The 25,460-nt window shown below is 67.2% G+C and overlaps 1 protein-coding gene across 1 annotated transcript; it reads right to left on the bottom strand.

Moving 5' to 3' along the window:
* Positions 1-10,702: 10,702 nt before the first annotated feature.
* On the bottom strand, positions 10,703-25,071 carry MMP17 (matrix metallopeptidase 17). The gene is made up of 10 exons (XM_054712792.1): positions 24,915-25,071; positions 18,898-19,030; positions 18,077-18,200; positions 17,105-17,388; positions 16,174-16,350; positions 14,355-14,454; positions 13,859-13,941; positions 13,618-13,770; positions 11,661-11,918; positions 10,703-11,286 (listed from the first exon to the last, which is right to left on the bottom strand). Exons 1-10 carry the CDS (start codon positions 25,035-25,037, stop codon positions 10,961-10,963), a joined length of 1,761 nt encoding a protein of 586 aa, XP_054568767.1. The 5' UTR covers positions 25,038-25,071; the 3' UTR covers positions 10,703-10,960.
* Between the last annotated feature and the right edge of the window lie 389 nt (positions 25,072-25,460).

Genomic DNA, 25,460 nt, shown 5'->3' with positions numbered 1-25,460 from the left:
ACATGCCCTTGACCGGAATCGAACCCGGGACCCTTCAGTCCGCAGGCCGACGCTCTATCCACTGAGCCACACCGGTTTCGGCTAGAATACATTCTTGGGGGGAGAACGGCTGTGAGAAGGTGATTCTCTTAAAATTGCGTCCTATAGCAACAGGTGGTCGGCCAGATGGCACCCAAACCTGGGAAATCGCCCCCCAGTCCGGCCGAGAGGAGCGGTTAGGTCACCCCCAGGGGAGGGACACGCAGCGTTAGAGGAAGGTGCTCACGGGGGAAGCGCTCCCGAGTTTATAATTAAGTGAAAGCAAGAAGCACAGCAGTGAGCTGGGCTGCTGTGGTCACGTAGGAAGTCCCTCCATCATAGGTAACAGTTCGGTGGTTCCCGGAGGGAGGGGGGGGGTAGGAGAGGGTGGGAGGGGGTGAATGATGGTGGGAGGAGACGTGACGTGGGCGGTGGACACACATACAACGTACCCATGACGCATGATAGGATTGTGCACATGGAACCTGTATGATTTCACTAAGCACTGTCCTCCCCATAAATTCAATAAAAAATACATTAAGCCCTAACCGGTGTGGCTCAGTGGATAGAGCGTCGGACTGCGGACTCAAAGGTCCCAGGTTCGATTCCGGTCAAGGGCATGTACCTTGTTTGCGGGCACATCCCCAGTAGGAGGGTGTGCAAGAGGCAGCTGATTGATGTTTCTAACTATCTTCCTCTCTGTAAAAAATCAATAAAATATATAAAAAAAAAAAAATACATTAAGCCCTAACCGGTGTGGCTCAGTGGATAGAGTGTCGGCCTGTGGACTCAGGGGTCCCAGGTTCAATTTTGGTCAAGGGCATGTGCCTTGCTTGCAGGCACATCCCCAGTGGGGGACGATGGGGGGTGCAGGAGGCAGCTGATGGATGTTTTTCTCTCTCATCGATGTTTCTAACTCTCCCTCTCCCTTCCTCTCTGTAAAAAAAATCAATAAAAAATATATTTTTAAAAAATAAATACATTAAAATAATTTTTTTTTTTAAAGAAAGTCACTCGAGGAGGGTGGAGCATCCTCTCACATGCTTACAGGCCATTGGTGAGTCTGCTTTGAACGTGTCTGTTCAAGTCCCCGGACCGGGTGTGAGTCGGGGAGAGGTGTCGTTCTCGATAGGCCCCGGATACTCACCGCCTGTTTCCGTAAACCAGGTTCTGTGGAAACCCAGCCGTGCCCACTCCCTGACGGATCCTCGGTGGTTGCTTTCCAGCTGCCCCCGTGAGCAGGGACCACGGTGGCTGGACGGCCCACTGAGTCCTGTGTGCGGCCTGGCCGTTCACAGAACAGGTGTTTGTCCCTGGCCTTGAAAGATAAAGAAATCCTTGGGGGGTGGGGGGGTGATACTAAACGATACTCCAAGGTGATAAGGAAAGACCCTGCTGCCTCCTTCCTCATTGACAAGTTCTGGATCGTCTTTTTCCAAATATCGATTTTTTTTCCCCCTTGGGACCTTCCCCAGCACCCCAGGGCACAATGCCCAGAGGGGGGCCCGCCTCAAATGCTCCTGAAACTCTGCGTAGGGAGAGGTCCCTTCCCACAGCCCTGAGGGCTCAGGGCGTGAGTCCCCCCCAAGGCCTGAGGAGGAGCCCCTAATCTCCCCGGGAACTTGGCCGAGAGAACCCCGAGGGCTCGGGAGGAACTGTAGCCAGGTGTGAGCTTCTTCCCAAGGACGGGCCCCTCCCTGTCCCCCGGGGAGCACCGCTGAAGTCAGAGCCCGGGATTTTATTTTATTTTTATTTTTTTAATCATCACCCAAGGATATTTGTCCATTGATTTTTTTAGAGAGAGAGAGTGGAAAGGGGAGGGAAAGACAGAAATAAATATTGATGTGGGAGGAGCCTGCCACAGAGGTCCGCGCCCTTGACCGGTACCGAACCCGGGACCCTCTGGTCCGCAGGCCGGCGCTCTACCCACGGAGCCACACCGGCCAGGGCTGAGCCGGAGGTCTCATTCCCAGAAGGTCTTTGTCCTCCTGGAGGGGAGTTAGGCGGAGAAGCCCCCCGGGGCGTGGGCCGGCTCTCAGGAGCTTCAGACTTTGTCTCAACAAACCCCGGGCGGCCGGCCCACTTTCCCCCTGAGCTCCGGGAGCGGCCACGGGACGGGTGGGAGGGTGACAGCCAGGAGCTCAGTCCTGGGTGGCTGGCCAGCCGCCCGCGCCGGCCCCAAGGCCAGAGGGCCAGGCTGCACCTGTGTCGCCCGACGCAGGGGACTACCCACCTGCGGACCCAGCCAACCCCACTCCTGGGTAGTGACGTCCTTCAGGCGCCGGACACCAGGAACTGTTCTCTGCGCGGCCGGGACCCGGACACAGACGGCCATCGCCAGGTGACAGAGAAACAAACGTCTCGTCCCGGCAGCAGGGCGGAGGCGCCGGGAAACCCTTTATGCAAAGTGGGAGAAGCCAGCCCGGCCAGTGTGGCTCAGTGGACAGAGCGTCAGCCTGCGGACGGAAGGGTCCCAGATTCGATTTCGGTCAAGGGCACAGGCCCGGGTTGCAAGCTCGTGCAGGAGGCAGCTGACCGATGATTCTTTCTCATCATTAATGTTTCTTTTTATAAATATATATTTATTGATTTCAGAGAAGGAGAGGGAGAGGGAGAGAGAGAGGAATAGAAACATTAATGATGAGAGAGAATCATTGATGGGCTGTCTCCTGCACGCCCCATACTGGGGATCAAACCCACAACCAGGGCCTGTGCCCTTGACCAGAATCGAACCTGGGACCCTTCGGTCTGGAGGCCGACGCTCTATCCACTGAGCCACACCAGCCATGGTTATCATTGTTTCTCTCTCCCTTTCCCTTCCTCTCTGAAATCAATGTGGATTAGCTATTAACCGGTTAAAAATGCGGATACCGGTTAATAATGCGGATTTTGTAATCAAAGAAAACACGGTAATTTCAAGAGAAACATCACAAGTGCTTTCTTCAAAGTAACGTCCATCGCTGGCCACACATTTCCCCATCTTTCGGGTGATTTGTGGGTACCGTCCCAATAGAACTTTTCTTGTTTGAGGCAGACCATTCAGAGACCCCATTTCCCACGTCTGCGTCCGTGTTGAAGGGCCGCTCAGACAGTGCGTGTGCCATCGATCGGGACACGTGGTCATCTGAAGGAGCAGTGCAACAACATAGCACACACATCACATCGCATGTATATCGACATACGTGTGACTCCATCTATTGGGAAAAAGTACGCATTAGTAACCGGTACCCCTGGTCATCACTCATGCCGTGGCGTGCACGAACCTGGGAGCTTTCTGCAAAGTGAGAGAAGCCAGACACACGAGGCCACACAGCAGGTCCATCCGCTCCCTCCGCTCCAGGCCAGCCCACAGGAAGCAGACAGGTGCTCAGCAGGGGCCGTGGGGACGGGATGGGGAGTGAGGACTCCAGGTGCAGGGTCTGCCCGTGTCCGAGGCTGCTGCTCGGGGGCCGGCAGGTATGGCCCTACGGGGCACACCTGGTGCCAAAGTCCCTCCACAGGAGGAGGAGGAGGAGGGGGGGGGGGGGGGGAGGAGGAGGAGCTGGAGGAGGAGGATGAGGAGGAGATGGAGGAGGAGGAGGAGGAGATGGAGGAGGAGGAGGAGGAGGAGATGGAGGAGGAGGAGGAGGAAATGGATGAGGAGGAGGAGGAGGAGGAGGAGGAGGAGGGGGAGATGGAGGAGGAGATGGATGATGATGAGGAGGAGATGGAGGAGGAGGAGGAGGAAGAGGAAGAGATGGAGGAGGAGGAGATGGAGGACGGAAGCCCTCCCTGAGGACCCGGCGGGGGGGTAGGTGGGGCGGGGAGAAAGAGCAGGAGAGGCTGTGGGTGCAGGGACCCGGCCTGTGGTCGGCTGCCCCAGGGGCTAGAGCGTCAGAAACCCCTTCGGCCGCCTCTGCGGGAGGCGGGGCTGGCCGGGAGCCTGCAGCTGGCCGGACGGGTTCCTGCAGAGGCCATCAGCCCGGTGCCCAGGGCCCCTGTGCCCTCTGCGTGGGTGACTCAGCTGCCACCGACAGGAGCTGCCCGACATGGGCGACGGGCAGTCACGAGCCTCACAGGACATCCGAAAGGCACGCAGCAGCCGCTGCCGGGCTTTGTCACCGCGGGGCCAGGGGCGGGGACCAGGGCCTGGGACTTCCCGGAGCTCCCTGTGGGGGGGCCCCTCCAGGCCTCTGGGCCCCGACTCCAGAACCCGGGCCGCCTGCTCTCCCAGCCTGGCAAACCTGTTCTCCCTCTCGTCCTCCCGGGCCCGAGTGGCACCAGGTGTGTCTCGATGACGCGGCCGCTGCCGGCTTCCTCCTCCCGGAGACCAGCTTCCTTCTCCCTCCCAGGTTCCCTCTGCCAGCCACCCCGGTCCAAGCCACCGCGGCGGGGGGCGGGGGGGGCGGACCCCCGGGACCCGGGGAGGGTCTGCAACCCCTTTCTTCCCGCCTCGTGACTGCCCCGTGGTTTCCCACCTATCCGCCAGGACTCGCCAGGCGGTGCCCGGCCACAAGCAGCCCCATCGACCTCAGCGGCTCCAGACGGTGCCGGGTCGCGTCTTGCTCCTCTCTGTGGTCACGGGCACGGCTGGCTGGGGGCTCTCCGGGGTCCAGGCCCCCGTATTTACCTGCCTCCGTCTCGGACGGCCCCCGCCTGGGGTAACGGCTCAGGAAGGGCTGTGAGAGTCCCGTGTTCAGCGCAACACGGGTTCTTCCGCTGGGGACCAAGACGGGGGTCTGGGGGAAGTCACCCCACACGGTGATCTGATCATAAATCCCCAACTGGGGCCCTGGCTGGTGTGGCTCAGTGGATAGAGCGTCGGCCTGCGGACTGAGGGGTCCCGGGTTTGATTCCGGTCAAGGGCACGTACCTTGGTTGCGGGCACATCCCCAGTGAGGGGGTGTGCAGGAGGCAGCTGATCGATGTTTCTCTCTCATCGATGTTTCTAACTCTCTGTCCCTCTCCCTTCCTCTCTGTGAAAAATCAATAAAATATATTTTTTTAAAAAAAAGGGGAGAGGAGGAAGGTGCCCAGGGCCTCACACCTGGTGACGGAGGTCAGGCATGAGGACGGCGGTGGCTGTGGCGGGTGTGGCTGCTCGCGGAGCCGGCGCTCCGCCCCGTGACACAGGGCAGAAGGGTTTTGTCCCTGCGTCTCAGAGGGCTGGCATCTTCCCCCCAACACTTGCTCCCCAGCCCGGCGGTTCCCCAAGTCTCCCGGGGAGGCCGTGCCATTGGCCAGGACACGGACCAGGAGCCACGAGGCTCAACTGAGGCCCAGCTCCACTCAGGGCCACTGGGGTCGTCACGCCCCCCTCCCCACCTGTCTTCTCCCCTGAAATGTGTGCGTGTTGGGGGGCACGGAGCCCCGTCCAGGGGCTCTGTATGCAACTGAGCATCAGTTGTTATCAGCTTAAGATACACCGAAAGCCCTAACCGGTGTGGCTCAGTGGACAGAGCGTCGGCCTGCAGACTGAGGGGTCCCGGGTTCGATTCTGGTCAAGGGCATGTACCTTGGTGGCGGGCACATCCCCAGTGGGGGGTGTGCAGGAGGCAGCTGATCGATGTTTCTCTCTCATCGATGTTTCTAACTCTCTCTCCCTCTCCCTTCCTCTCTATAGAAAATCAATAAAATATATATTTTTTAAAAAGATACACCTTAATTTAGTTTTTAAATATATTTTTATTGATTTCAGAGAGGAAGGGAGAGGGAGAGGGAAAGAAACATCCGTGATGAGAGAGAACCATGGATCGGCTGCCTCCTGCACGCCCCACACGGGGGATCGAGCCTGCAACCCGGGCCTGTGCCCTGACCGGGAATCGAACCCTGACCTCCTGGTTCGTAGGTCGACACTCAACCACGGAGCCACGCCGGCCGGGCTAAAATACACCTTTATAACCATGTTTACGTACATCCCAAAGCAGCCACACAGAAAAGTGCAGTTCCACACACATAAAGAAAGGGATCAAGGCGTGTCCACGCTTTAAACATCCACACACCCGCCCGGGCCAGTATGGCTCAGCCGGTCGAGTGCCACCCCGTGCACCCAGGAGGAGCCGGCTCGAGGCCCCGTCAGGGCGCACGCTCCTCGGTTCCAAGCCAAGCTCCACCTGTTGGAGCCCTGTGGCCCGGGCTGGCTGCCCCCACCTTTGTCCCCTTTCTGCTTCCCAGCAGAGACCAAGTTGGCACCGGCCCGAGGCCTTTGCTCTGGATGTTACCTCTGCCTGACACGCCCTCCCAGGCCATCCTCCCAGCACGCAGGTCTTCGCTCGATGCCACCTCCTCCGAGGAGCCCTCCATGACTACCCCGTCCCAAGCACCCACGACTCACTCTGAGCCCAGTCATTGCCCTCGTCACCAGTTACGGCCTCCGGATTTACGGATGGTGGCGCCGACTCATTCACCCCTCACTTCCACCTCTGGAACAAGAGGTCATGACCTTCTGCTGGGTGGGCAGTGCAGGTCCCAGAGCCGGCCTGCCCGGGGCCTCCCCGGTGGTGCCACCTCCGAGTTACCAGCACTGCAACCCCTTTCTTTCCGCCTCATGACTGCCCCGTGGTTTCCAGGCCCTTCCCTTCACCGGTTTCTGCAATGCCCTGGGCCATCCGTAACAGGTGCGCACGCCGCCGTCCAATCCGCCGCCACCTACTGAAAGTGCCCCGTTCATGCGGGTGCCAGGCGGAAGAACAGAGTGCTGGGGGTTGAACTCTGACCCCACGTCCACCTTAAGACACATCCTAATTTCACGCGGAAAGATGGACACCGTGGCCCGGCCGGCGTGGCCCAGGGGTTGAGCGTCGACCTATGAACCAGCAGTTTGCGGTTCGATTCCCGGTCAGGGCGCAGGCCCGGGTTCTGGGCTCGATCCCCAGCGTGGGGCGTGCAGGAGGCAGCTGATGGATGGTTTTCTCTTATTGATGTTTCTCTCCCTCCCTCTCTGAAATCAGTAACTTTTCTACTTTTTAAAGATGGGCTCCGTGGAATGTGGTCATCATACGGGCAAGGCCCCACCACGCCTGCACCCACCTGGCTCCTCACAGCCCCAGGGCCCTGAGTGGGCGGGGAAGGTTCAGAGACGGGCGGCGACGTGCTTGGCAACACACAGCAAGGCGGGTGGAAACGGACACAGCCTCCCGGTGGCTCTAAAGGGAGCCTGGGGCTGAGCCATTTTGGCTCAATGAATAGAAAGAGCATCAGCCCATGGAGTGAAGGGTCCCGGGTTCGGTTCCGGTCAAGGGCATGTACCTTGCTTGCAGGCTGGATCCCAATCCAGCTCTGGGCGGGGCACGTGCGGGAGGCAGCCGATCAATGTGCCTCTCTTAAGTGGATTTCCCTGTCTCTCCCCCTCCCTTCCACTCGCTCTTAAAAAATCAATGGAAAGATACCCTCGGGTGAGGATTAACAAAAAAAATAACCAAAATAGAGGGAGTCTGAGAGGGGGCGGGAGGAGGCTGGAGGGGGTGGGTGGGCTGGGCCCCCGAGGGCGTGGGTGCTGCAAGCTGGCCGGCGATTGCATCAGGGTGCGCGCTGCCGTGGCCTGGGGCGCCCGGGTCGTCCTGGGTGATGCAACCCTGGCAGGCGGCCACTCACCCAGAGACGAGGGCCGGCCGAGAGCCCCAGTTCCACAGGGCGGCCCAGGGCCACTCCGGCTGTGGCTGCCCACGCGGACCCACGGGGGCTCCGTGGCTTTTGGAATCTTCCCGCCCCTGATTCCCACAGATATATACATTTTTTAATTTTTTATTGATTTCAGAGAGGAAGGGAGAGAGATAGAAACATCGATGATGAGAGAGAAGCATGGATCGGCTGCCTCCTACGCGCCCCACACTGGGGATCAAGCCCGCAACCCGAGCCTGTGCCCTTGACCAGGAATCGAACCCGGGACCCTTCAGTCCACAGGCCGGCGCTCTATCCACTGAGCCACACTGGCCAGGGCTGGGCTGAAGAGAGTTCATGTCCAGGGGCCGCATGGAGCGAACATGCCGGGATCCCAGCCCGGCGCCCGGGCCGCTCACCACGTCTGGGCCGGTCCTGGTCCCCGTCCCCGTGTCCTGGCCGGCGGCCACGCGAAGGGCCACGTGCCGGAGGAAGCCCGGCCACAGGACGTGGTCCTCCCGGGAGCACCGACCGTGGGCTCCAGCCTCCGGGTCGGGGTCGGCCTGTCCGACCCCCGGGCCTGCGGCGTTTGCTAGGGTCCCCTGCACGGAGACCAGTGCCTCGGTTTCCCCACCTGTAAAACGTGTGCCGGCCCCGGAGGCCACCCGGTGACACGTTCTGTAAACGTGACACCCACCCCCACGGGGACACGTGTGTTTGCTCACAGGCCGAGTCACGCCGAGGTCAGCCGGCACCCGGGCCCGGCGTGTGTCCCACGGGCCGCCCCGGTGACCTCGCCTGGAGTCCTCACCCTCCGTGGCGTGCGTCCCCTGATGTCCTTCCGGGGGGCCCTCGGGGACCGCCCCCAGGGCGGTGGGGCCCCCCACAGGCCCAGGCCCACGGCTTCTCCAGGTAGAGCCAGCACAGCCAGGGACACAATAGACTTTGGCTGACGCCCGGCCGGCGTGGCTCAGTGGTTAGAGCATCGACCTATGAACCAGGAGGTCAGGGTTCGATTCCCGGTCAGGGCACAGGCCCGGGTTGCGGGCTCCATCCCCAGCGGGGGGCGTGCAGGAGGCAGCCGGTCCATGACCCTCTCTCATCATGGATGTTTCTCTCTCCCTCTTCCTTCCTCTCTGACATTAATAAAAATATATTTAAAATATATATATACATGTTCATAAAAAGATGGGGGGTGGGGGGAGCAGAGAATTCCACGTGCTTGTTTGGGGGCCTGGGCGGAAACAGCCGATGTCGTCGATAACTTGTCCCTCCCGACCCAGCACCCACACGGCGTCACAGCAGACAGGACCGTGGAACGCTTTATCACGTGTTTGGCTTTAACACAGGCGAGGCCACCCCCCCGCACCCGCCACCAGGACAGCCCGGCTTCTCCCAGACCCGGTCCCAGGTCCGCTGTCCCCCAGGCCTGTGCGCCCACCCTCAGGGGGCCCTCCCCCCACGGGCACAGGGCTCCCCCTGCAGGCCACGGAGGACGGGGTGGGACCAGGCTGGGGAGGAGATGGGGGGGGTGCGGGGGGGGGGGCACCCTCATGAGTGGGGAGGGCCCTCCAGTGTGTCCCGGCTGGTCCCACAGGCAGAGGTCCCTGCCAGCTCCAGGGACCAGAGGGCGGACAGGTGGACGTGGGGCGGGGCCTGGCGTGGCGCCGGTGGCCCGTGGTGGCAGCCGCGCATCCAAGGTCTGGCCCCTGCTACCTGGGCGCCAGGTGGAGGGCGCCCTCCCGTGAGACATGGGACCGGCCCTGGCCAGCGTGGCTCAGTGGTTAGAGCATCGACCTACGAACCAGGAGGTCAGGGTTCGATCCCCGGTCAGGGCACAGGCCCGGGCTGTGGGCTCCATCCCCAGTAGGGGGCGTGCAGGAGGCGGCCGATCACTGATTCTCTCTCATCATGGATGTTTCTCTCTCCCCCCCCCCCCCCGTCCCTCTGAAATCAATAAAAATATATTAAATTTAAAAAAAAAATAGTAGGACCCTTCGTGCCCCTCCCTCGGCCGGTGGTGAAATTCGGTGCTAACCTCCTGGGACCAGCGTGACCTCAGTGCCCTTCAGCATCTACAGGCCCTGAGGGCTGGCCCTGCCCTCCGGGGGCTGCGGATCTTGGTTCTGGGGGGACGGGGGGGGGGGGGCGGGGGGGGAGGCCCAGCCACACCCACCAGGACACCAGCTCCTGCCTCGGCCCCTCCCCCTCCTGGGGGACCCCCTCCTCCCTGTTCCTGCTCAGGTGGCCTTCCCCCAGCCCCCAAAGCAGCCGACTTCACACTGTGTGTGTGTGTGGGGGGGGCTCCTGCCGTGAACCAGCCCCGGAGGGTCCCCCCGATTCCTCCCCCCTGGGCAGCCTCTGGCTCCTCAGTGACAGAACCCCCATTCGCTCCAGGGGTGAGGAGGCCCCTCCCGGCCCAGCTCACCCAGCTCCCGTCCCCAGGAACCCTGGCGAGCGGCTCCCTGCCGTGTGGGCGGCGGGCGGGGTTGGCAGCCACGCCCCAGGGGCCTCCCCGTTCTGCACGTCCCACACGCACAGTCAAGTCCTCCGTCCACGGGCTTCCCCACCGCTGAGACCCGGCGGGGCCCGGGCTGCAGGCGGGAGGCTCCTTTCCTGGCCGGCCTCCACCGGCCCATCTGTGAAATGGGCGCAATCCCTCCGGGACACGGAGTCGTCCGGGAAGTGCTGGGCAGCACGGAGCTGGTGACCCGAGGGGAGGGCGTGACCCCCACGCAGAAGCCCCTCCGCCTGAGGGCAGGTGGGTCCGGGGTCGGGCCTCCAGGTGGGCCGCCCGCAGCCCCACGGGAAGGGCATCAGGGCGCCGAGCCTGAGCGGCGAGGAGGCAGCGAGGTCACGTTCGTCTGTCGGTGTCACGGGAGTCCGGCGGGGGCCCCAGCGCGGGGGGCTCGTCGGAGTGTTGGGGGACAGGTGGACAGAAGCACCAGGGACCCGGGGGGGGCGTGTGGAGGTGAGGGGGGTGGTGAAGCTGCTGGGCTCTGCTCTCAGGCCTGCGGGAGGCCCGGCACGGCACGGCCAGCCCATCCGTGGAGTCTCCCGTCTCCGCTGGCAGGAAGGACAGCACCTCCCGTCCCCCGTCCCCCGTCCCCACCCGGCGGCCGGCCGGGACGGCGTCTCCTGGACAGACTCCTCCCAGCAGGCCGTGGGGCCGGCGCTCCTGTGTCCACGAGTCGGTGCCGGCGGCCAGGGGGCCGTCCCTCGTCTGGGAGGCTGACCTGGGGCTCTGCTCGGGCTGAGGGCGGGTCCGGGGGCCTCCCGCTCCGGGTGCTGGAGGCTGAGGCCCCATCCCCGCCCCGTGGCCCTGGGCGGGGGGCCGTGACCGTCTGTCCTCGGCCGGCGGCTCTCAGAGCGCCAGGGCCCGGGCGCCTCGCCGCAGGAGGCCCAGGGGCGGCAGCAGCGCGGTGGCCAGCAGCGAGCCCGCGGGCCCGGGCGGGCGGGCGGCCAGGGAGCTGCAGGCGCACACCTGGTAGCCGTCCTCCGCGTGGCTGCGGTCGTGCTGGCCGGGCGGGGCGTGGGTCGCCCCCTCTCCCTCCGCGCCCTCGCCCTCGCCCTGCGGGTCTCTGCAGACCAGCCAGTCCCGGGCCGTGGACTGCGGGTAGCCGGGCGCCACGGCCAGCTCGCTGTCCGGCACCTTCCAGTACTCCCTGCCGCGGAAGAAGTAGGCGGCCCCTGCGGGGAGAGGGCGGCGCTGAGCTCCCCGCTGCTCAGGGTGTCGGGACGCAGGGCAGGCCGGACGGCGGGACGGGGCAGGGGCAGGGCTGCGAGGCCACAGGAGGCGGGACGGCCGCAGGGTCAGGCCCCTCAGCCCCGGGCGCAGGCTCACGGGCCTCAGGACGCTCCGGGGGCCGCGGCCACAGCGGGATGGATGAGACGCCCTGGTTTTCCACGGGACACGATGCCGCCAGGTCAGGGAGGGACGAGGGGACGGGACAGGCCCCGGCCGGCCACACTGCAGGGGGTGAGGGGGCCCCGGAGGGTCAGCGGCCCCCCAGCCCCCTCTCTCGATCCCGGACGGCTCCCGCCCGCGCCCCCGCCGGGCTCACCATCGGACCAGCGCATGGCGTCGTCCAGCGTGCTGGGGACGCCCCTCCACGGGGGGCTGCGGGCCGGGTGGCCGGGGTCCATGCGCCGCGTGAGCTCATCGTAGCGCCAGTACAGCTGGTCCTTAAAGAAATAAGTCTTGTCACTGTGCGCCCAGGAGAAGGCGGCGTCGACGCCGCCCGGCGGGAGGCCGAAGTCGGAGACGGGCCGGGGAAATCCTTCCTCCACGTGCGTGTCCTTGAACACCCAGTATCTGTCTCCTGGGGAGAGAAAGAGCCGGGGGCTCAGCCCACCGAGGGCGGGGCTCCCGCCCTGGCCTCTCCCCCAGGCACCCGTCCCCGGTGACCGCGTATGCCCCCCTCTCCCCCCGCCGCACCCCCCGTGCTCACGAGTGTTTACTGAGCACCTGCCAGAGGCCCACGCACCGGCCCTGGGCCTCACCCCTGCCCCCGCCTGGCACCCGCTCTGGGCCTCACACCTGCCCCCGCCTGGCACCCGCCCTGGGCCTCACACCTGCCCCTGCCTGGCACCCGCTCTGGGCCTCACACCTGCCCCCGCCTGGCACCTGCCCTGGGCCTCACACCTGCCCCTGCCTGGCACCCGCTCTGGGCCTCACACCTGCCCCCGCCTGGCACCTGCCCTGGGCCTCACCCCTGCCCCCGCCTGGCACCTGCTCTGGGCCTCACACCTGCCCCTGCCTGGCACCCGCTCTGGGCCTCACACCTGCCCCCGCCTGGCACCTGCTCTGGGCCTCACACCTGCCCCCGCCTGGCACCTGCCCTGGGCCTCACACCTGCCCCGTGCCGACACCTGTGTGTGCCCGGCACAGGGTCCTCCCACGTGACAGCAGCCCACGCGCCAGGCTCCGAGGAGGCAGCCATGGACGGGCCGAGTCCCGGCCCCCGAGACGCCCGCTATCTGCTCTGCCTCCGGGCTCCCGCGAGGAGCTGGGCTGGGAGCCGCTCAGGGCAGAGACCAGACAGTGCAGAACGAGGTCTAGGAGGCCTGGGCGCAGCCTGGACGCCGCCGCGCGGCTGCTCTGCCGGGGAGGAGGGCGGGAACGCGAGGCTTAGGGTCGGCGGTGACGGCACGCCCCCCGCTCCGGGGTAGCAGTCACCGACCCTGCTCTCCGGGAGAAGAGAAGCAGTACCTTCAGGACCGTGTGCAGGACAGAGCCCCGGAGAGAGGTGTCCCCGGGGAAGGTGCCGAGAGCGTGGGAAGAGGCTCAGCACCCGTGATCGCGAGGGACACAGGCAGCTGCCACAGGCCCCGGGCCCCCCTCCCTGACAGTTAAAAGCTGGAGCTGCGGATGCTCATGGGGACACCCTCCCCCCCCACCCCCCGTGTTCACAGGTGGAGGAAGAATCAAGTCTAGAACGTGCCGCTGTGGCTGTGGCCAACCCTGGGCAGTGAGTGTGGGGCCGGGCCCTGGGCCCCACACACCACACGGAGGCCAGGCTGGGGCGCCTGTCACCCCAAAACACAGCAGCCTCTGCACACACACACACTGCGTGGGACGGAGGGAGGGCCGCAGCCTCAGGCCCCTGCGGCAGGCCCGTCCTGCCTTCTCCCCAAACGGACAGCGTGGCTCCCCAGGAGCAGGGGTCGGGGTGCACCTGCCGTCCCGGACCGACCCCCGGGCCTGGCCGTGGTCCCCACGCACTTCCGACCCCTGCGTCCTCGCCCCTCTCCTGGCGCCAGCCTCGTCCCCTCTCCGCACTCGGCCGGACCGTTCCTGCCCCAGGACCTTTGCACGGCTGTTCCCTCTGCCTGGAACGGACTTCCTCATCCCCTGTGGCTGCTCAGCCTGCGCCCCCCCGGCCCCCCACTCTGTACCTGCAGCGCCTCCCAGCGCGGGGCCCAGAGCAGGTGCTCAGCAAACACACCGGCGGGTACCCACACGCCCGGGCTGGTCTCCAACGCAAACGCTCGGGGTGCGGGGCAGCCGGGGGCGCCCACCTCTGAAGAAGACGATCTTGTGGTCGGTGGCGCGCTCGTACACGGCGTCCACGCCGTCCAGGTGGGGCGGCAGGCCCTGCCAGAAGCGGTGCATCTGCGCCGGCTGCAGCGACACCAGGTGCCGGTCCCGGTTCAGCCGCCAGAAGTACTTGCCTGCGGGGACGGCGGCACGGCTGCGGGGGGTCCGGCCCGGCCCAGGGCCCCCGCTCCCACCCCTGGCGCCGGGCTCCGCGGGGGCTACCTTTGAAGAAGAAGGCCTCGCCGCGGATCTGCGCCACCGCGTCGAAGTGGGCGCCGCACCTGTGAGGCACGTCCTTGCCGGGCCTGCGGACAGAGAGCGCCGTGGGCTGGGCGGCCCCCTCCTGCGCACGGCGGGGGGGGGGGGGCAGCGTCCCCGAGGGAGCCCCAGGCCACGCCTGCAGCTCTGGGACCCACAGCACTTGCACCAAGAGCAGCCCGGCCGGCCCTGGCCGGTGTGGCTCAGTGGATAGAGCGTCGGCCTGCGGACTGAAAGGTCCCGGGTTCGATTCCGGCCAAGGGCACAGGCCCGGGTGGTGGGCTCGATCCCCAGTGGGGGGCGTGCAGGAGGCAGCCGGTCAGTGATTCTCATCATTGACGCCTCGCTCGAGGCTCAGTGCACAGAACGGTGCCTTTCTCCGAAGAGCCTGGGGTTCAGGGTGCCCAGTCACGGGGGGGGGGGGGGAGCTGTTGCAGGGGAGATGGGGGCTCACGCGTACGGGGTGCTGGGCCGATGGTCAGGGGGCTCCGGCAGCAGGCGGGGGTCCTCGGGCTCCGGGGTGTCCGGCTGTGCCGTGGGGGACACGGACTCCCGCACGCCTGCGGAGACGGGATGGCTGCGTGGAACCCAGTGCGCCCGCCTCCCTCAAACGCCAGCCCGCTTCCCGGAACCCCGGGGCGGCCCCAGGCCGCTGGGCAGATGGGCCTGCGTGTGCCCCCGAGTCCAGCACCGGCCGGAGCCGGCGACGTGTCCCGAGACACAGGTGCCTCGACCCTCCGCAACTCCAGCCCCGGACACAGACCCCGAGGAAGCGACAGTGTACCCACAGAAACTCCTACAGGGGTGCTCATGGCAGCGTGACCTCTAACGCCAAAGAGGGGGCGCAACCCAGACATACATCAGCGGATGGAGAGAGAGGAAATCATTCTAAAAAGGGACGAAGAACTTCCCTGGCCAGCACGGCTCAGTGGATAGAGCATCAGCCTGCGGACTGAAAGGTCCCGGGTTCAATTCCGGTCAAGGGCATGTACCTTGGTTGCGGGCACATCCCCAGTGGGGGGCGTGCAGGAGGCAGCTGATCGATGTTTCTCTCTCATTGATCTTTCTGACTCTCTATCCCTCTCCCTTCCTCTCTGTAAAAAAATCAATAAAATATATTAAAAAAATAAAAATGGACAAAGAACTTCCCTGGCCAGCACGGCTCAGTGGATAGAGCATCGGCCTGCGGACTGAAGGGTCCCGGGTTCGATTCCAGTCAAGGGCACATACCTGGATGGCAGGCTCCTCCCCGGCCCGGGCCCTGGTCGGGGCGTGAGCAGGAGGCAACCCATCGATGTGTCTCTCTCACGTCAATGTTTCTCTCTGTCTCTCCCTCTCGCTCCCACTCTCCCTAAAACCCATGGAACAAGATCCTCGGGTTAAAGAAAAAAAGCACCGACACCCGCCAGGACGTGGTTGGACCTTGAAAACAGGTCGCTCTGTCACAGGAGCCGACACGCAAGGCCCAGGACGGGCAAATCCGCGGAGGTGGGCAGAGCAGAGGGTGGTGCCGGGGGCGGGGGTGGCAGCGGCTGCTGGTGGGGACGCACGGGGCGGGCACGCTCCTGGCTGCACTGCATTGTGGGTGTATTCATGTCGGGTTGTGCATTTCAAAGCGGTAAATTTGCCTGGCCGGCGTGGCTCAGCGGTTGAGCGTCGACCTAGGAGCCAGGAGGTCACGGTTGGATTCCCGGTCAGGGCACAGGCCCGGGTTGCGGGCTCCATCCCCAGAGGGGGGCGTGCAGGAGGCAGCCGATCCATGATTCTCTCTCATCATGGGGGGCGCGCAGGAGGCAGCCGATCCGTGATATCTCTCTCCCTCTCCCTAAATTAAAACAACATTTTCATGGCAAATTTTGCTGCAATAAAAATTCGAACAGGGAGTTCACCATAGCTGGGCCTCCCTGCGTCTGCAGCTGCTCGGCACTTCCCACGCGTCCCCAGCAGAGGGCGCCTGGCGGCCGGCTCCGGGCTGGCCTGGCTGGGGGCTCCTCCCCAGGTGGCCCCGACCTCACTGCCCCACCATTCCCACCCGAGTGCTGTGCCCGGCGGCCCCATCAGGCCCGCGGTCACACCGGAGACCACCTGAGGTTTGGACGGGAATCCTGCCCGGGCTCTGAGCTCGGGGTGAGTCTGGGATCGTGTCCCGTCCGCTCACTCCACACACGTAGGCGCCAGGCAGGTGCTGGGCCTCCTGCGGGCCCTGCACCCAGGGGTCCCCAGCCTCTGTGCCCGTCCTCGGGGCGCCCGCGCCGGCTCTCGGGGGAGGGGGCACTCACCGTACAGCTGCCAGGCGCGCACCCGGTCCGCGTAGGGGAGCCCGTAGTGCAGCGGGTCGCCCACCGGGCCCTGGTAGTAGGGCTGCATGATGGACTGCGTGGCCGCCACGTGGCTCAGCCCGATGGCGTGGCCGAACTCGTGCACGGCCACCGCGAACAGGTCCATGCCGTGGGCATCTGGGGACACGGGAACAGTGAGCCACGGGGGACAGCAAGCTACAGGGGATGGTGAGCCACGGGGGATGAGCTATGGGGGACGGTGAGCCACAGGGGACAGCAAGCTACGGGGGATGGTGAGCCATGGGGGACAGTGAGCCACAGGGGATGGTGAGCCACAGGGGATGGTGAGCCACGGGGGACAGCGAGCCACGGGGGATGGTGAGCCACGGAGGACAGCGAGCCACGGGGGATGGTGAGCCACGGGGGGTGGACATGGCTGCAGGGATGGGGAGGCGCGTGCCCACGGGCCAGGTGTTTTGGGGTTGACCCTTTCTGTACAGGCCCATCTGGGCCCAGGTTGCAGGGACCGGCATGGGACCCCTGCACTCCAAGGGCCAGGACTCTCGTGAGGCCTGTGTGGGGGGGACCGCCACGTGGCCTCTCCTCCCCACCCGCATCCACGCCTGCGGGGACCTCGTAGCTCCCTCTCCCTCCTGGGAGGTGAGACCAGGCGAGGACAAGCTGCTCAGCCAGTCAGAGGACACGGAGCCCCAGGCCCGGGGTTCCCCAGGCCCCGGGGGGGGGGGCGCGGGGGGAGGAGGTCACCCTGAACGGGAGCTGCCCGGCTGTTCTCAGGAGCGGACAGGTGTGCCCGGGCCGGACGCCCAGGCGGTTTCTCCATCTTCTCGGGGTCGCTGTGGCTCCCTGCGTCCTCCCGGGTCCACGCCCCCCCCCCCGCCCCCCGCCCCGGGCTCAGCCCCGACGCGCGCACCTGAGGACCGGAAGGTCCAGGCCTCGTCGTCGTCGAAGTGGGTGTCCCCCGCGGCGTGGTGGTCGCCGGGGAGGAAGGCGTGGGCCACGGTGCCGCCGGGGCCGTCGAAGGGGTAGCGGTCGTTGTGGTCGGCCGTGGAGAAGTCGATCTGGATGTCGGCCGCGCTGCCCGCCACCTCGTGGAAGTTCAGGGGCGTGATGTCGCCCCAGACCTTGAGGGCGTAGTGCATGAGCGCCCGCACCGTGTCGCGGCCCAGGGGCGAGTCCCGCGGGAACCTGCGGACCCTGGGGCCGGGCGGGGTCAGAGCCGGGGGTCAGAGCCGGGGGTCAGAGCCGGGGTCAGAGCCGGGGCTCGGGGCCCCGGGACAGGCCGTGCCCCCACCAGGCTGCAGGGGGCTCCCAGGGACGCCCTTCCCCGGGGTGGGTGTCGGGACCCTGTTTGGAAATGGGGCGTAAGGTAGGGTGTGGCTCAGAGGTTGAGCCTGGACCTGTGAGCCAGGAGGTACCGCTGGGCACGTGCCGGGGTTGTGGGCTCGATCCCCAGCGGCGGGGGTGTGTGTGTGTGTGCAGGAGGCAGTCGATCCATGATTCTCTCTCCTCATGGATGTTTCTCTCTCCCTCCCTCTCCCTTCCTCTCTGACATCAGTAAGCATATATTTTAGAAAATAAAGGTAGGGATGAAGACGAGACCCTGGACACCCTCCGCTGCATCCATGGCGAGCGTCCCCGTGGAGAAAGGACACACACAGACACACACAGAGGACGTGGGCGTCTGAGGACGGGGCGGGGGCGGGTGATGGGCGGGCGGACTCCCGCTCAGGGTCTGGGAGCAGCCAGCCCTGCGGCCCCGGATCTCCGACTTCTGGCCCCAGAACCGAGGACGAACCCCCACGGACTGAAGCCCCGAGGGGCGGGGTGCTCAGCGGGCCCCCAGCACGAGGGCCGGGGCAGGCAGGGGGCGCCCGGCACCCACCTCCACGAAAGGTTCCTCTTGCTCCACTTGGTCGGGGCCGGGGCCTGGCGCCTCCTCCGAGCCGCGGCCGGGAGGTCGGGCAGGGAGCAGCGCGGGGTTTTCATCCGGGCCAGGGTGGCCGCGTCTGCAGGGGGGACGGGGGGGGGGGGGGGGGGACACGAGGGTGCAGGGTCAGCAGCCAGGCCCAGCTCAGCCCTGCCCGGGGTCCCCACAGCACATCTGGTGGGGACGGGGTGACTAACTCATGGCCCTGACGAGGGTCTTCACAAAATCGGAATTGGGCCCGGCCGGCGTGGCTCCGTGGTTGAGCCGACCTAGGAACCAGGAGGTCACGGTTCGATTCCCTGGTCAGGGCACAGGCCAGGGTTGGGGGCTCCATCCCCAGTGGGGGGCGTGCAGGAGGCAGCCGGTCCATGATTCTCTCTCATCACGGATGTTTCTCTCTCTCTCTCTCCCTCTTCCTCTCTGAAATCAATAAAAATCTCTTTTAAAAAGTGGGGTGCTCACTAACCCCCCACCCCCCGATTTCTGGTTCCTCTTGGAAAGCTGGGCGTCTGGGCAGCACCGGCTGGCACCCCGCAGGGCAGGGATCAGGCACAGAGTGTGGGCCCTGCCGTTCGGTGTGGAGCCGGGTCTGGGGGTGGCTGTGCCCACCCCTGGGGGGAGGGGAGGGTGACAGAGGGGCTCCCATGGGGGGGGGGACTCCTGGGTCCTGCCCCAGGGACAGCAGCCCCGTCCCTAACCCCCACCCCCCGGCGGGCGGGGGGCACAGGGAGGAGGGAGTGGGGACACCAGGCCCCCAGCTCGGGCTGGGGACTGACCCAGGACCCCGGTGGCCTCCAGGCCCGCGAAGCGCTGCATGGCGGCCACGGCCTTGGTCAGCTCCTCTTGTGTCTGCAGCTCCCCGGTGGCGGGGTCCGAGGGGGGCAGGTATCCGAACCTGCTCAGCCACTCCTGGGACAGAGAGCGAGGGAGGGGTGGGGTGGGGGCCCCCCGACTCGCCAGCCCCATCACCACCAGCCCAGCCCAGCCCAGCCCAGCCCGGCCCTGCTCCACCCACGAGACACCTGGGCCCCTCCCTCCCGGCACAGGCAGCGGGAGACGCATCTCCACACACTCCTGCCCCCCCCCCCAGGTGACATGCAGGGGAAGGGGGGGGACGCCTAAGACAATCACATTTTAACACAGTTACTAGCCCTGGCTGGGTTGCTCAGTGGTTAGAGCATCGGCCCTGGGACCGAAGGGTTGTGTGTGGGTTCGATTCCCATCAAGGGCATGTACCTAGTCGCAGGCTCGAACCCCAGGCAGGCAACCCATCGATGCGTCTCTCTCACGTCGATGCTTCTCTCTGTCTCTCCCCCTCCCTTCCACTCTCTCTAAAAATCAGGTCGGGGGACGGGGGGAGGGGTTTGGGGGGGCAGCAGCCTGGGCCCGAGGTCTGAAGCCCACACGGAGCAGGAAGGGCAGGGAGGGCGCGGGGGGGGGGGGGGGGGGAGGGGACCGGGGGGTCTAAAGCAGCCCCCCCCACCCTGCGCCCCCCATCCTCCCAGCTCATCCCAGCCCGGGGCGGGGGGGGCGGGGCGCTCCCGGAGGTGAGGGCCGCCCCCAAGCTCGGTCCCTGCAGGGGCGCCGGTGCCGAGCCCCCAGGCTCCCGAGCCAAGGCCGCCCCGCCCCCAGCGCGCGCCCCGCCCCCGCTGGCCCCGCCCCCCACACCCGCAAGGTTGGGTCGGTCGGCGGGTCACGTCGGTCGCATGGGGGGGGGGGGCACCCCGTTCCCGTGCACCCACCCCATCTCCGCCCCCGTCTCCCAGCCCGGTCGCCAAGGCACCCACACGCACGTCTCCAGGGCAACAGGCGGCACCGGGGAGGGTGGCAGAGCCTTCCAGAAGGCCGGAGGGGGCAGGGCCGCGGCGGGGGGGGGGGGGCGGGGGCGCCCAGCCCTCAGTGGCCAACCCCGCGCCACCCGCACCCCCAAGGGCCTCGGGGACGCCCTCCTCCACGGCCCCCCCCCAGCCGAGCCGGTACCCAGGCCGGGACACTGAGGCCGGGCGCCCCGCAGACGCGGCCCCCCCAGCCTCCCCGCGCCCCTGGGTTCGCACCTGTCCCCGGCGGTGTCCGCGTTCGGCGCCGACAGAGGCACCACCGCGCGGCCCACCAACTCCCTCCCAGCGACCTCAGTCCGTTCGGGGGGTGCAGCCGCCACCCCGAGGCGCCCAGGACCCCGCACTGCGCCCCTCGGGCCACGGCACCGGGCGGGGCGGCGCTGAGACCCGGGCGCTGGGAGACGGGAAGCGCCACTGTGCGCCCCGCTGTGCGCCCCGCTGTGCGCCCTACTGTGCGCCGGCCCCAGGCAGTTGCTCCGCGGAAGCCCCGCAGCGGGGGCGGCGCAGGAGCAGAGCTGCAGGCGGGCGCGGGGCCGCAATGAAGCCGCTGCCAGCGTCCTGCCGCCCCGGGTGCCCGCGGGGCGCACCCCGGCCTCCCCACGGAGGTGCCTGCGGCTGGCCCGGCCCGGGTTTGGCAGCTCTGGGGGACCCCGGGGACAGACGGCCTCCCCTCCCTCCCATTCCCCCGCTAAGTGGACCCACCAGCCTCCTGTACGATGAGCAGTGGCCCCATTGCACAGACGAGGAAACTGAGGCCCAGAGGGGGCTGTGGGCGTGGTTGAGCCCCCCGCCCCCCAACAACACCGACCTAGGAACCAGGAGGTCAGGAATTGATTCAGGTCCAGGGCACCTGCCTGGGTTTCGGGCTCCATCCCCAGCAGGGGGCGTGCAGGAGGCGGCCGGTCCATGATTCTCTCTCCTCATGGATGTTTCTCTCTCTCACCTCCCTTCCTCTTTGAAATCAATAAAAATATATTTATAAAATAAAACAAAAACGAACGACAGCCGAGCCCGGCCAGCACCCGGTGGGGTGACCGGCACCTCCACTGACAGCCGAGGAAACCGGGGCCCAGGCCCCCCTCCAGCTACATCGATGCGACCTTGACACGTGCTCACCGAGGCAGGCGCCGGGGTGACAGCAAGGACCCGGGAGACGCCCCCGCCTCCCCTCCGAGGGGGGCACCCACCCTGAGCACCGGGCGCGATGACATCGCAGACGACGATGAGGATGAGGGATCCGGACGCTAACGTGGTCAGACACTGTCCGTGCACGGACCCGCCTCGGGCTCACCGCGCCCTCGGGGAACGCGGCGTGGGGACAGGGGTGCGTGTCCGTGGCGTGTGCTCGTGCCCCGAAGAACCGCTGAGTTCACCCGTGAGGTGGGCACTGCCACCCTCAGTTTACGGAGGAGGAAACGGAGGCGCTGAGAGGTCGGGACACTCGCCCGCGGTCATGTTCGGCGGGGAGAGGCGAGGGCCTCTCCGCTGGTGCTCGGGGATGACCCGAGGGATGGGAAGCAGCTGGCCAGGTGCCCGGTGGCTCGTGCAAAGGCCCCGGGGCAGGACCGGCCTGGGAAGTTCAGGGAGCGGACAGGGGCCGAGGGGCGGGCAGAGGGAGGGAGGGATCTGAGGAGCAGGTGCCTGTGGGATCCTGTCCGCCCGGAGGGCAGCCCAGCGGCCGTCAGCATCACCTGCAGCTTCGCACCCGCAGCCCGTTAGCGAGGAGACACTCAGGGAAGCCGGAGCACCCCCCGGCAGTGCCTGCAGAGGGCGCTGTGTCACAGAACACTGCCGAACCCCAAATCCTCTCAGCCTTCCCGTCGTCTGCCTCCCCCACCCCACCCCCCACCTGCCAGATGCTGCCGTGAGCCATTCAGGGCATCACCCAGTTCGAGTCGTTACCCCCCCCCCCCCCGCCCCCGGCCCTGTTCTCATGGCCCCATTGTCCAGATGAGCAGACTGAGGCCAGCGCTTAGTCAGGTCCCAGGCCGCTGAGCAGCAGCCTGGGGTCCACACGGATGAAAGGGGATCATCGGGCACCCACCCGGCTCAACCGCAGGCGTCCGGCTCGGTCCTCCCACGCCAAGCCCACAAAGACGTCTCAGTCCCCCAGCGCTGGCCGCCAGCCCAGAGCCTGAACTCGCTTGGAGAGCCGGCTGGGGTCTTAGGAGTCGCCCACCATTTGCATGCAAGCTCCCCGGGGTGTGGGGGAGGGGCCTTGGATTCCCCTCCCCTCCCCTCCCCTCCCTTCCCCTCTCCTCTCCTCTCCGTTAACCCTTCCCTGCGCCCTGGCTCCTGGAGGAGGGCATATGGCCCGTTTCTCGGCTGCAGCTGGCAGGCCCACACCGGGCCCCCTGCCAGGCCTATGACTCCATCCTGAGCCCCCACGGGGTCCCCGGCTCCCGGGGGGTGCTGGGTCCAGAGGCCACAGGCCCAGGCCAGGGTGACTGTCCCCCCTGCCACCCCCCCCACCACCCCGTGCCGGCCCCAGGAGGGGGACAGGGTGCCCCCAGCGAGGTCCTGGCGGCCACTCCCCATCACCCCCCCTCCGTCCTGCTCGGCCCCTGGCAGCCCCCGGGCCACGGAGGGTGCTGCTCGCTCGTCCCCGCCACCCTCACCCACAGTCTCAGCCACAGACCCCGTCCCGCATCTGGGCGCCAGGCAGCCAACGTTCCACGAACAGGCCGTGCGGTGCGAGGCCGCGGGCACGAGAGGCTCTGCCGGGAGCAGACACGTTAGAGGCACGTGGGGAACCCGGGCCTCCCGCAGGGCCTGGGCCCTCACACGCCAGCGCCCCGCCAGCCCGGCCGCAGGGCGAGACACCGCGCTGTGAGCTGCAACCGGGCAGACGGAGACACGGACGTCCCAGGACAGACGGCGGAGTGTGGACGGAGGCGCGCGGGTGGGCAGCAGGTTGTCCCTCGAGCACGCGGGGCTGAGGGTGGTCCCGGTGCCCAGACCCTCTGGGAAGGATCCCGGGGACACAGGAAGAGGGGGGAGCCTTGGAGCCCGGCGTGGGCACACGCCACCGGCCGACAGCACCCATCAGCGCGGGCGCAGCGGCAGCTAAAGGGAGGCTGGGCTGGGCCGGGGGCGCCCTCCTGGGACCGCCGCTGCCTGGCCACCCTCTGGATGACGCTGGGTGGCACTGACAAAGGGCCCTTCTCCTGACCGGCGGCCGCAGACCTGAGCATCCAGCCCGTGTCGTCCCCCCACTGGTCTGAAGGGGGCGCGGGAGGGAACCCCCGCTCCCCATAAATCCTCGGTGTCTCGGGCCCTCCTGCACCTCTGGGCTCAGGCTCCGATGGGCCATTCCCCCCGACGGCCACCAGAGGGCGCGCTCTGTCCACAAACCGGGGGCAGAAGGCAGGCAGGCCGGCTTCTCTCTCCCGCACCCGGTGGGCGAGTCCGGCTCCCTGGGGTGGGGGCTCCCCCAGCAAGGGCAGCGTCCTCTGCTCTCTCTCTCTCTCTCTCCACAGGGCCCGGCGCCAGGGCCCTGCAGTCTCTGGGCTCGAGGCTGGGGAGCCATGGCCCTCCCCCTGTCCGGCACATCCGGGTGACCCCTGGGTGCTGGGGAGCCCATGGGAGCAGAGGGAGGAGGCGCACCCAGGCGGGGGCGGGGGGGAAGGTGCCTGACCGCTCGCTCGCTCCCTCCCTCCCTCCCCCGGCCGCCGGGGGAACTTCGGAGCTGCACTGGGTCTGAGGGATGAACTTGTCTGGACTGGAGCCCCATCCCCTGACCGTGGCCCCCACGAGCCTTCCAGGTCACTCAGCCCAGATGGGAAAAACGCGATGTCCCCATAGCATGCACCCCGGGGGGCGGATCCCGGAAACCCCCAGCCCTAAAGAGCCGGGAGGAGGTGGGGTGAAGGCGCCCGATCTCAGAGGCAGGGTGGCTGGGAGACCCCAGCGATGGGGTCCTTCAGACCCTGGCTGCACCCCTCAGGGTGGCTCAGAGGCTGGGCAGCCAGGCGGGGAGCCCAGAGCCTGCGTGTCATCCAGAACCTGTGGCCAAGTCCTGCCCAGGACGGGGTGCCGATGACACCCAAATGCACCCCCTCTGCCACCCGAAATCCACCTGGAGCTCCCGAATGCCGTGGGAGAGGGGCCGCCAGCAACCCTGCAGGAGGCTGCCCGCCCTGGGGCCAAGGGTCCTGGCCCAGGTCCCCGGGTGCAGGGAGGGCAGCTGCGGGGCGGGAACCTCAGAAGGGACCTGCTTCAGGCATCAGCGCCCTGGCCTGGCCTCCCGGGGAGCCGGGGGTGGCAGACACATCCAGTCTGATCTGAGCCTCCCCGCTCCAGAGCAGGCTCCAAGCCTGGCGGGCTGCACGGGGGAGGGGGTGTGGAAAGAGGCCACGGCCGCCGCCTCCAGTGCGGCTCCCAAGCCAGTGGGACAGCTGGTGTTGCAGGACGTGGGCGCTGGGGAAGGCGGTGGGGCTGCAGCCGAGCCTGGGACCGGCAGGGGGACCCCATCGCGCTCAGGGCAGGGCCGTGGGGGCGGCGGAGCCAGGCTGGGCGCCCTAACGGTGCAAGTGGAGGTGGCGCAGGGCCAAGAGCCCTTCCCGGTGCGGGGCTGGGGCCGGCTCCCTGGCTCCCCAGCACCCTCCACGGAGCCAACTCGAGAAGCGCCGGCGTTCCGGGCGCCCACACTCCGCAGCCCCGGCCTCTCCTCGGGTGTGGGTGTGCGCCCCTCTCCCGCCCTTGCCCGGAACACGCGCGGGGCGCACTGCTCCCCGGGCTGCGACGCCTGTGCCCCCCGCCAGGCGACCCCCGCTCCCCTCCCTCCGCGGGCTCCTGCGGCCGCAGCGCGCTCCGGGCGCACGGGGCGGGGAAGGGACCGGTGCACGCGCGTCCCGCACTCAGCCCGGCGCCGCCGAGGCTGTGCTGCCCGGGAAAGGGGTCCAGGGCGCCGATGGGTCAGCCCGCCCCGGAGCGCCTCGCGGCTGCGCACTCACCACCCCCAAGCTGAGGTCCTCGGCGCGGGGCGCGGGCGCGGTGCGGCCCCCGCAGGCCGCCAGCACTAGCAGCATCAGCGGCAGCGGCGGGACCTGCGTCCGGGGGCGCGGCGGCCCGGGCATCGCGATCGCAGGGCGGGCGGGCGGGCGGCGTGGAGGTCCCCGCGCCCCGCGTCCCGAGTGCCCCGCGCGCCGCTCCCGGCCGACTGAGCGGCCCAGCGGAGGGGAGGGGCGGGGCATGCTAATATATGCTAATGTGGCGGCTGTGCGCCCCGCCCACCTCCTTAAAGGGCCCGCGCCTCGCGGCCCGCTCCCCGCGGGAATGTTCGGAATCCCCGCGCCCGCCGCGAGTCCACCTGGGGCGGGGCTGCGGCGCCCGAAGGACGGAGTTTGCCTGGTGTCCCCACCTGGTCCCGTGCGGGTGGGCGCGGAATCCGGGGTCCCGGCCACCCCCTCCCCAGGACCTGACGCCGGCTCCTGCCTGGACCCCACGCGGCGGCCGCACGCCCAGCGACCGCTAGGTGGCGCCCCTGCACCGCAGTGGAA

This window comes from Eptesicus fuscus, chromosome 23 (assembly GCF_027574615.1).
Source record: "Eptesicus fuscus isolate TK198812 chromosome 23, DD_ASM_mEF_20220401, whole genome shotgun sequence".
Lineage (NCBI taxonomy): Eukaryota > Metazoa > Chordata > Mammalia > Chiroptera > Vespertilionidae > Eptesicus > Eptesicus fuscus.
The sequence above is the reverse complement of the archived record's forward strand: the minus strand, read 5'-3'. Positions and strand labels throughout refer to the sequence as shown.

Bases quoted from the DNA above. Each gene is read 5' to 3' on its own strand.
- MMP17 (XM_054712792.1), bottom strand. From the start codon at position 25,037: ATGCCCGGGCCGCCGCGCCCCCGGACGCAGGTCCCGCCGCTGCCGCTG. The intron at 17,389-18,076 runs GTGGGTGCCGGG...GCCCGGCCCCAG, and splicing joins AAGAGGAACCTTTCGTGGAG to GGTCCGCAGGTTCCCGCGGG. The intron at 13,771-13,858 runs GTAGCCCCCGCG...CCGTCCCCGCAG, and splicing joins CGAGGCCTTCTTCTTCAAAG to GCAAGTACTTCTGGCGGCTG.